The 11,050-nt window shown below is 45.6% G+C and overlaps 1 protein-coding gene across 1 annotated transcript; it reads right to left on the bottom strand.

Moving 5' to 3' along the window:
* Positions 1-239: 239 nt before the first annotated feature.
* PHYHD1 (phytanoyl-CoA dioxygenase domain containing 1) lies at positions 240-8,194 on the bottom strand. The gene is made up of 11 exons (XM_032233298.1): positions 8,048-8,194; positions 6,337-6,495; positions 5,473-5,548; positions 5,330-5,377; positions 4,584-4,639; positions 4,058-4,120; positions 3,761-3,782; positions 2,921-3,049; positions 2,694-2,810; positions 789-915; positions 240-652 (listed from the first exon to the last, which is right to left on the bottom strand). The coding sequence occupies exons 1-11, from the start codon at positions 8,093-8,095 to the stop codon at positions 601-603; spliced, it is 897 nt and encodes a 298-aa protein (XP_032089189.1). The 5' UTR covers positions 8,096-8,194; the 3' UTR covers positions 240-600.
* Between the last annotated feature and the right edge of the window lie 2,856 nt (positions 8,195-11,050).

The raw sequence follows: 11,050 nt of genomic DNA, 5'->3' as shown, positions 1-11,050 counted from the left end.
AAATACAGGCCCATCCCAAGGATTTGGTAGAAGGTGGCCGATCCTGAGCACCACAAACAGGCAAAGTTTGGGGGAGTCTTTCCTCCAGCTAGCTCAAACTGCAAAGTTAGACCACCTTCTCCTAGCACAGATTGGTAATTACAGGAAAATGAAAAGATATTTCTGAAAGGGGGAGATAAAAATTATTCCGCTGCTGCTGAATTATAAAAAAGTCTTACAAAGGTATCGTCCACAGCAGGTGCATCATCCGAATCCCAGTCCACATTTTATTGCATTTCTAACCTGCCTGGCCTTTCAGAAGCCGGGGGCGGTCTTGGTTCCCTGCATGCCTCCTTTTTTCTTCACAACGTCCGTGTAACGTTCATTGCGGAGCAGAATCTCCAGTCTGGCTTCTCTTGGTCAGGATCTGATGCTCTTAATTCCAGGCCCAACTGATTTTTTTAAGCCCACGCTCTCCTGAACAGGCTGAGCGGATTCGGAGATGATGTGAAGCTGGAGCCAGAGATTCCCCAGCTACAGATGCAGAGCTGAAGATCAGCCCCCCTCCCCCTGCCGCTTCCCCAAAAGAGATGGGGCTCCCAAAGCAGAGATGCTGTGGGTTTAGTTGCTCGTGTACAGCGATGGGAAAGGCAGTTCCAGAGTTGGTTGAAGCCTGAAACAAGTGGGGGGGGGGGGAAAAACCCCGTTAAATGGCTCCCGTGCTAGTGAACCAACAGGGGGTGGTAAGACCTTGGCAAGAGTGGCGAGGACAGTCATCCCTCCCATCCCGCTCTCCTTCCTCCGCTTACCAGTTCTCGGCGCTCCAAACCGCGTCCTTGGCCTCCATCAGGTGGAAGGTGTAAACCTCGCGGGACTCCTCCGAATGGTTGGCTTCACTTTTGTGCACCACCTCGCCGTGGATAAGGACCAAGTCCCCTGGATGACCGTGAAGAGAGTGAAATGTACCCACCCCAGCTGGAAGCAGCGCTTGGCCATTTCACAAGCAAGTCCTTGACCTCCAACCTACTCGCCTAGCGACCCTTCAGGGTTGCGACCCTCTTCCCCAGAGTTACTGAACACCCGTTCCGAAAGTTACGACTATCCCCTGCAGTGGAGATCCTTTGGGTGCATGGCAAGCGGGTTTCACTTTATGACCATTTGCAGCGTCCCACAGACACACGGCCACAATTGGTGACTTTTCTCCCCCTGGTTTCTGGCCTTGGCTTTTCAGTTCCCAGCAAAAAAAAAAAAATGTCCACCGGGGACAACAGATTCATTTTAACGACTGCAGCGTTCACTTAAGAACCACCGTGTTTGTTTAACAAATTGCCGCAAAAAAATGTCCCAACATCGGGTGAGTCACATTTAATTTTCATTTCATTTATTAAATTTATAGGCCGCCCAATCCCGGACGACTCCGGGCGGCTTACAACGAAAGAAGAAAAAAAGAAAAGCAAAATAAGTAAAAAAATAGTTTAAAATTCGCAACACACTTTTATTGATTCAATTTTCATGGCTCCCATCTCACTGACAAGTCGGGCTCCTTGCAACTTATCAAACAAGTAAAAAAGAAAATAGTTAAAAGATTAAAGTGACAGAGATGAAAATAATACGGCCGTGACTTACGACCTATAATTCCAAGTTCAGCTACAGTCATAAGTTGAGGACTCTCTGTAAATGCAAGCCTGTTGCTGAGCACCAGGAGTGAGATCACATGACCATGGGGAATGCTGCAGGGGTCACAAATGCGAGGACCGGTTGTAAGCCACTTCATCCAGCCCTATTGTAACTCAGAGTGTTTGTAAAGCCAAAGGTGGCGGTTTATTTATTAGAACTGCTTTTCCCAGAAGAGGGCAGCAAATGGCCAATTTTGGATGGTTTAGTTAGAAAAGTAGGGATCGGGGATGAGTTGCGTTTCCATGGCAAAAGTTGTGCAAGTGAGGAGTCACAACACTTTTTAGGGAAAAGCCAGGAGTGTCGTTGTTGTCATTCATCAAGCGCAACTCCCTAATTGCTTCTCCTGCACAGTAGAATATTTCCAAGTCATTTGCAAAAGACTTTCAGAACAAGGATAAAAGCAAGGTGATGCGTCCTATCAACCCAATCTCTAAAACAGATCCTGTCCTCAACGTATCACCACAATTGAGCCCAAAATTCCTGTTGCTAAGCGAGGCAGTTGTTAAGGGGCTTCTGCCCCATTTTACGACCGTTCTTGCCGCTCCCATGACTCTCATAAATATGAATCAGTTGCCAAGCGTCCAAATTTTCTCACACCTCCATGGGGATGCTGGAATGGTCGTAAGTGTGAAAAACGGTCACTTTTTTTCAGTGCCGTTATAACTGAACAGTCACTAAACAATTTTTTTTAACTCAAGGTGCAGTGGTTTGGATTCTCCCATTCAAAGGAGGGGAAGACCTAGATTTAAAATGGGCCTAACTCAGGGGCTCCATATTTGGGCAACTTTAAGACTTGCTGTCTTCAACTCTCAATGGCTGGCTGGGGAATTCTAGCAGTTGAAGCCCAAAAGTCTTAAAAGTTGCCAAATTTGGAGACCCCTGATCTGAATGGTGGGATTGTAGCCACCCCCACCCCCCTCATATCCGTCTGCCCCCAAATTCTGTTTCCGCTTCCAGAAGAGAACCAACTTCCCTCCCTAGCTTATTCTTCGGATGTGGCTGGGCCCACTTAAGATTTTCCAGCGGTGCCACCCTACCTTTGCCCGCTGGCACGGGGACAAAGTGCCCGTCTTCATACACTCGCTCGGTGCCGATGAAATTGGTGCAAGGGATCGTCCCCGGGGGAGTCCGGACCATCCGCCGTGTGATGCCAGCTGGGAAGCAAATCAGGAGGAGGAGGAGGTTTAGGGGGCTCCCTTTGTTTTGATTGATTCAGTTTGTTTCTTAAACTGATGCAACCATTCTCAGCATCTTCCCCTCTTACTTGTATGTGAGCCGGGAACAAACCACAGACAGCCGTTTTCTTGGGTGGCGTTTTCCAGAGCGATCCAGAAGCCCGTCACTTTGCCCAAAGGAGTTGTGTGCAGAAATGTCGCATCCTGATGGGGCGTCACTGAAAGAAACGGAGACGAGACGTAACCTTCAACCCCAAGTGGCTTGTTTGCAGAATCGTGGTTTGTAAACTCCAACAAGCTGCCTTCAAACAGTCCTAAACCACAAACGTTTCTGTTTATTCTAATCTAGGCTCCTTTTTTGGATTGCAATCGGTAGGAAACTGATTTAATACATTCACAGCTGAACCACATTGTGTGCAGTGAATAAAATAGAATAAATTAGAATAACAGAGTTGGAAGGGACCTTGGAAGTCTTCTAGTCCAACCCCAAGCTCAGGAAGGGGACCCTACACCACCTCAGACAAATGGTTAACCAGCGTCTTAAAAACCTCCAGGGTTGGAGCGTGTTTTAGCCTCCAGTCCCCTAAGCCTCTGCACTCTTTCTAGAATCTCAGCCTCTTTTCTGCATTGTGTACAATGTGAATCTTTGACAACTTACCAATTCGGAGGCAACGCTGATTAAGATTATTTTTACAAGTAAGTTTGACCAAATTTGTGATCAAGTTTATGAAACACCCACAATTTTCTACGTCCCGTGCCCCAGGATCAGTGGGGCTGGGGAGGGGCACGGGATCAACAGGAATGACTGAGCAGCACAGTGACTTTCAGTCCCTTTCCTGCAGGGGACAATGGGAGTTGGAGTCCAACATCTCCAGGGCAGCCCCCATAGGGAAAATGTTAGAAGAAAGGTCATACAATAAGAAACTCACCTTCCCCACCAATGCCCGGTTGCTATAAAACGAGTTAAAAAAAAGAGAGACTATTAAACCAGAAGGGGAAAGTTGATTTTTTTTAAAAAATCATCCATTGCAATAATAATTAGTTTCTAGTTTGGGGAAAGAATTGGACTAGATGGTCTCTGGGGTCCCTTCCAAGCCTTGGAATCTGAAATTCTAAGTGGTGGGTTCCCACTGGGGGCAGGGGTTGGACTAGGTGGTCTCTGAGGAGCCCTCCACCTTCCACGAATCCCCCACGTGCCTATTTTTTAAAAGGCTGGCTTCACGTACCTTGAAGATGTACATGCTTTGCACCACCACAGGATTCTCCAGACTCAAATTCCTTGCTAAAGCCTGCGGAATGTCCCAAAATGTTAAGGAAATGTTCATTTTTCTCTGTTTTCCCTTGCAGCCCGAGCACACACTTCCTCCCAACATTTTGTCAATTAAAGCAGAATTAAAAGCACTCTTTCCCCCTCTCACTCAGAGACGGGTTACCAACATTGGTTAAGCGATCAGTTCTTTGAACCGTGGTTTGTTAACTAAATCATCATGGCGGTAAAAACCTTACACCGCCTTGTAAAAGCCCCAATAGCTGGATTTAAAACCGGCCCCAGCATGCTACTCTCTGTGGAAATCTACACAGACCTCTGGGCCTACTTTGCAGGGCTGTTGTGAAGGACTGAACGAGCAGAAAGGCAGATCCCATGCCAGTCAATTTCCTGTCTTATAACCAAAAGATGGAGAGGCTTGTGGAGATGGCCGGAGTTTGTTCTTCCTACGACAGCCCTGCAGTGTTGGCCAGCATTCCACTCACCTGCACCTTGGCCGAGTGGGTGATTTGCTTGAAGACGGGATCGTAGGCATGGAGGGCTAGAAACAGTCACAATCATCGTATTGATGTAAGAATTGTTTTGATTATAATGGCATAAGTGTCACAAACTGCCTTATCGGTAATAAGTCACACGCGCATCATATAAATTTAATAAATAAAATAAATTAACCATCATAAGTGCTACTTATTGAAAATCCTATCAAAAGTCAGGTACGAACTGGCTCAAACTTGCCAAGGGGGGGGGGATTCTCTTTTATCACACCTAGATCTGAACTTTTAGTAACTTGCCAACTCATTACAGGTAGTTTCTCGACTTACAACCAGAACTGAGCCCAACATTTCTTTGTTGGTAGGTGAGACATTTGTGAAGTGAGTTTTGCCCCATTTTACGACCTTTCCCGCCACAGTTGTTAAGGGAATCGCTGCAGCTGTAAAGCCAGTCACACGGTTGTGAAGTGAATCTTGCTTCCCTGTTGACTTGGCTTCGCAAAAGGGACACGGCGAGGTCATAAATATGAGTCAGTGTCTCAATCTTGATCTCGTGACCAGGGGGATGCTGCAACAGCCGTAAGTCGCTTTTTCAGTGCCTTCGTGACTTGAAACAGTCACTAATAGAACTTCTGTAAGTCGAGAGCTACCTGCACACTTTAACCCAGTCCTTCCATATTTTTTTTCCCCAAACTTGCATTAACTATTTCTTAGGGAGTCCCCGGTGGGCCTTGACTTACCGTGACCGATTTTATTGATCGATTTCTCCTTTGGAACCAGAAAGTCCCCTGCCAATTAAAAAAGAAAAATCTGGGTTTAAAAGAACAGCGCAACAGATTGCATAGAACAGGGGCGTCAAGGTGCCTTGTGGGGGAAACAGTACCTTTTTGATCAAAAACACCTTTTTCGAAAAAGAATCTGATTTTGTCTCCGCTGTTGAGGAAATATTCTGCCGACCCCTGTCAGAAACCAGGATAAAATACCAATATTAGTCTAGTGTCTCGAGAATTTCGAATAAGTAGCTGTTTAGCAACAATATTAAAGTCATCTATATACAACACTACTACCATATGTACTACTATTACATTACTACCCCTGTTTCCTCAAGAATAAGACAGCAGCTGGCAGCCGATTCGCAGAGTGAGGAGGTTGGGGAGGAAGATGGGCCAGTCCTGCAGTCTGGGGAAGGCTCGGATGAGGGCTCTGTGTCGGCGGCAGAGAGGGGGCCAGAACCCTATGCCAGTTATCAGGTGCCTTCAGAGACAGACATCAGTGGGGTAGAAGAACAGCTGGAGCCTGTTCCCAGTGTGCGCATGCGCAGAGTGACCAGATAAAGGGAGCAGCTAAAGAACAGGGGTCGACTTGGGAGTAAGGCCACAGGTGGACGATGAATGGCCCCTCCCAGAGAAAATAAAAGAGGAGCGGAAGGGGAGGGGGCTTTTGCAGGAAACAATTTGTTCGATCGGTCGTTAGATTCTTCTCAGGAGTGTGAAGATCTGTCTGTGAATCTTAACTTTCTGCAAAGTCTTTCCTTCCACAGCATTTCATTTGGAAAATATTTACCTGGCAGCTTTCCAAGATAGATAAGGTCTGTGGTCCTAAATACTCCTTTGAAAGACCGTTTGCCAGGCCTTTGCCGAAGGTGAAGGAGAGGAATCCACATTTGTTGCATAAAAGGGGTTTTGTAGGGACCAGGACTCTGCCTCCTGCTTTTTTTTTGGGGGGGGGCGAGGTCAGAATATCCCACCTGTGCCTGGAGTTGTTCCTGCTGCTGAGTTGAAAACTCTGTCCGGCAGTGAGCTGGCACGTCCACAGACGCGACGATCTTTCGGATCTGGGCCCTCATGGCGTCGCATTCTTCCAGGCTGAAGAACCGCTGGAGGACCAAGAAGCCCTCCTGGTGGAACTGCAGAAGAAGTTGGAGAAGGTCTTTGGATGGGTGGATCTCAACCTTGGCTACTTGGAGATCCGTGGACTTCGATTCCCAGAATCCCCCAGCGTGCACAGCATAGACACCCGGGAGAGGGGGGAGGGATATAGAAGATCCATCCAATCCCAATCTGATATTCCCAAGTGGTTTCGGTTGACCCGTTGAGTTTGATCCTACTGGAAAACCCTCCCCTTGTTCTCTGGTGCTCGTGAATTTGGTCACATAGAACAGAGGTCATCAACCAAGGGCTCTGGAGCCGCATGTGGCTCTTTCATTCCTCTGCTGCGGCTCCCTGTTGCCGGTCGGTTTCACAACTGGTAGGGCTTTCGGTTAGGACAGGTAGAGGAAAAAGGATGCCACGCTAGGAGGAGACTCTATGGTGGGGGAACCGGAGTTCCGGTTGGCTCCAGAATACACACACACACACACACACACACACACACACACACACACACACACATGTAGTATTTGTGCTGATAAATAAAGCACAAATACTACACAAATGTAACAAAGGCAACAGTAAAAATATTGGGTTTCTGTCGTGATGGTCTCTTGTGACGAGCCGATGGACAGAGAATGGAAGCAGTTAGCTTCCTCCCATAATTGGGGCATACCAGGGGTTGTGACACTAAATACATACATACATACATACATACATACATACATATATATATACACACACACACACACATACATACATACATACATACATATATATATATATATATATATACATACACATATAGATAGATAGATAGATAGATAGATAGATAGATATAGATAGATAGATAGATAGATAGATAGATAGATACATACATACATACATACATACATACATACATACATACATACATACATCTATATCTTGCTAGGAAACCAATGAGACCTTGCTTTCATTTAAAGAGCTGGCCCTTTATAGAAACTAAACAGATTATCTCCACTAGATTTTGGATTTAAGGAGATAGAGAACAGGCTGCAGAAATCACAGCAAGCGCTATGTAGAAAATCAATAGAAATGATTTGAAATCTTAGTAAAGAATTGCAGGGGGGGGGGATTCTTGCGATCAATAGGATTTAATTGCATCTGTTTTAATCTTTCAACCTTTAAAACCTCAGTAGTATACCAAAACACTGTTTTAGTATTATATTCATAAAGGCAATTTAAAGATATAGTGCATGATCAAGTTATACAACCAGCCTCAGATATTTAAAAGTATTTAGTATTTCAGCTGATTTTCTTCTTCTTCTTCTGGTCTTGCTATCAGCACCCATATTAATTATTGACCATCAGTTTCTACAAACTCTTTTCTGCATTTTTATTTAAGGTGTACAATTTTAGTAAAAACCAAAGTTGGAAAAGCTGCGGGTGTGAATCAAAACTTTACACTTATTTTTTCCCCACAGAATCGGAAATGACTCAAGAGGCAAAGTGTGTGTGTGTGAGTTGGGCAGCCACACAAATCCTTTTCACGAATAAAGAAATCAAGTTCTTGGTGTGTTTCGTTTCTCTGCTCCCTTCGCTTCTTACCTTAGAGAGTCTCTCTTGGCTGACGGGGTCCATCGACACTAAACGCATCACTTGTTGAAGCAAACGGTGCCCGTGTGTCCAGTTCGCTCCATGTCCAGGGCTCAACCTTCCCCTGCTAAGCTGGGCGGGTCATTTCATCGGCATGTGATAAACTGCAAAGGGCAAAGAAATGCATGACCCCAGCTGATTCCGCAGGGCCCCTGCGGTGGACTTCGGCCCTGGGCCTTTGTCCCATTGGCAAGAAGCCCCGCAGATCGAGTTCGATTCTTCTTGGACACCGAAAGGAGATTTCGGCAGAGACGAAAAGATTAGGGAAGGGAAAAAGAAAGAGAGAGAGAGAGAGAGAGAGAGAGAGAGAAAGAAAGAAAGAAAGAAAGAGAGGGAGGGAGGAAGGGAAAGAAAGAAAGAAGGAAGGGAAAGAAAGAAAGAAGGAAGGAGGGAAGGAAGGGAAAGAAAGAAAGAAAGAAAGAAAGAGGGAGGGAGGAAGGAAGGAAGGGAAAGAAAGAAAGAAAGGGAGGGAGGGAGGAAGGGAAAGAAAGAAAGAGGGAGGGAGGAAGGAAGGAAGGGAAAGAAAGAAAGAAAGAAAGAGAGGGAGGGAGGAAGGGAAAGAAAGAAAGAAAGAAAGAAGGGAAAGAAAGAAAGAGGGAGGGAGGGAGGGACGGAGGAAGGAAGGAAGGGAAAGAAAGAAAGAAAGAGGGAGGGAGGAAGGAAGGAAGGGAAAGAAAGAAAGAAAGGGAGGGAGGAAGGGAAAGAAAGAAAGAGGGAGGGAGGAAGGAAGGAAGGGAAAGAAAGAAAGAAAGGGAGGGAGGAAGGGAAAGAAAGAAAGAGGGAGGGAGGAAGGAAGGAAGGGAAAGAAAGAAAGAAAGGGAGGGAGGAAGGGAAAGAAAGAAAGAAAGAAAGAAGGGAAAGAAAGAAAGAGGGAGGGAGGGAGGGACGGAGGAAGGAAGGAAGGGAAAGAAAAGAAAGAAAGAAAGAGAAGGAAGGGAAAGAAAGAAAGAAAGAAAGTAGAGAAAGAAGAGGAGGAGGGAAGGGAGGAAATAGAATAGAATCCTATCCTATCCTCATTATATATTAAAATACAGCTGAACAAACTTTGGGATGGTAAATTTTTAATCAGGCGCTGAATCTTCATCACAAGCCTTTCATGATTTTCTTGGCCTGTTTATACTTATTATTATTATTTTTTAAATCCTGCCTTTTATTACTTTATAACTCAAGGCAACAAACATATCCAACACACCTTTCCTCCTCCTTTTCTGCACAACAACCCTGTGAGGTAGGCCGAGCTGAGAGAGAATGACTGGCCAAAGTCACCCAGGTAGCTTTCCTGCCTAAGGTAGGACTGGAACTCGGAGTCTTCTAGATTCTAGCATCATTTACGTTACGCCTTCTGAATGTCTTTTTAAAATAGATTTTTGAAAATTAAAAAAAAGGAAAATAAATCTTGGACAAGCAGTGATTTTTTCACTCACCCATTTCAGCAATTATTAAATAGGCACTTTTAATCTTTATTAGGCTGGTAGCATAGAAATGTCCCCATTAACAGGAAAATAGCTCTGTTTTTTTGGCCATTTTATATGTTTTGCATCTCCTCCTGGATTTTAGGAAGGGGGCTTGTTAAATTAGTAACACGGTTGCTAAGTGAATCAGGCTTCCCCATTGATTTTTGTCAGGTCGCAAAAGGGGATCATGTGACTCTGGGAGACTCCAAGGTCATAAATACGAGACCGTTGCCAAGCGTCTGGATTTTGATCACACGACCATTGGGTGCGAGGGGAGAGAGGCTGCAAAGATTGTGTGAAAAACGGTTGTACGTCACTTTTCCCCCAGGGTCGTCGTAACTTCGAATGGTCAGTAAGTGAATCCTTCTATGGTAAGCACAGGTGTCTTAGGCGTTCACCTTGGTTTCATTGCTGCAGGTTTTAAAACATCCTCAAACAGCCGGCTGATTTTAACGGTGTTTCCTCCTTCACAGTTTGCCAAACCACAATTTGAAGGTTGCAGGAACCTTGCAAAATTCCCCAGAGTGATTTGTGGCATTGAAAACCTACTCGGGTTCTGGATTAGCCAATGAATTCCACCCCGGGGGGGGGGGGGTGTCTACGCAATGTGCCCACCCAGAAGCCAAAACAGGATTTTCTTGTCCCGCGATGAGTTTGCTGCAGTTTAGGGTTACGTTTCTCATTCCAAGAGGCTTTAAAACAGTGTTTCTCAACCTTGGCGACTGGGGGATTCTGGGAGTCGAAGTCCACAGGACTTAAAGTCGCCAAGGTTGAGAAACACTGTTTTAAAATGTGTGGACTTCAACTCCAAGAATTCCCGCCAGCCAGCCATGCGCAACCTAATCGTTTCCCAGCGTGCATTAAAAACAACCGCCATTCTGAACATATATTTATTCTGAATATTCAGCCAGATAGGTCTAAAGGTTAAAGTATCAGGCTAGAAAATAGGAGACAGAGAGTTCTAGTCCTGATTTAGGCATGAAATTTGGCTGGGTGTCTTTGAGCCAATCACCAGGAAACGGTGAGTTCTACCTAATACTCCTCCTATTTCCCCCCCCCCCCAACAACAATCTTGTGAGGTCGGCAGGGCTGAGAGAGGGACTAGCCCACTCACCCAGCTGGCTTTCATGCCTAAGGTGGTACTAGAACTCACTGTCTCCTGGTGATTGGCTCAAAAGCAACCAGCCTGCTTACGTGCCTTAAAGCAGGACCAACACTCACAATCTCTCCGTTTCAAGGTAGACCAAATTGGCTCAGATTCCCCTAAGATTATTTTTTTTTTAAAGAGGAGGGGGGAGGGCTTCATTTTTGGTCTCCCCTTTTGTTCTCATTCAGAATTCCCTTAGGACTGCCAGGAAACCAAATTTAAGACTCCCTCTCCCACTGTTTAGATTCAGGGAACTATACAGCCAGCTCTGGAGAAGCAGACCTGCGCTTCACAAGAGACTTGTTCAAATTTTCCCCGTTTCTTGCCTCCCCCCCCCAATTAAATTTAGAACCA

The sequence above is a fragment of the Thamnophis elegans genome, chromosome 16 (genome assembly GCF_009769535.1).
Source record: "Thamnophis elegans isolate rThaEle1 chromosome 16, rThaEle1.pri, whole genome shotgun sequence".
NCBI classification, from domain to species: domain Eukaryota; kingdom Metazoa; phylum Chordata; class Lepidosauria; order Squamata; family Colubridae; genus Thamnophis; species Thamnophis elegans.
Note: the sequence above shows the minus strand (reverse complement) of the source record. Positions and strands in the feature narration are given on the sequence as shown.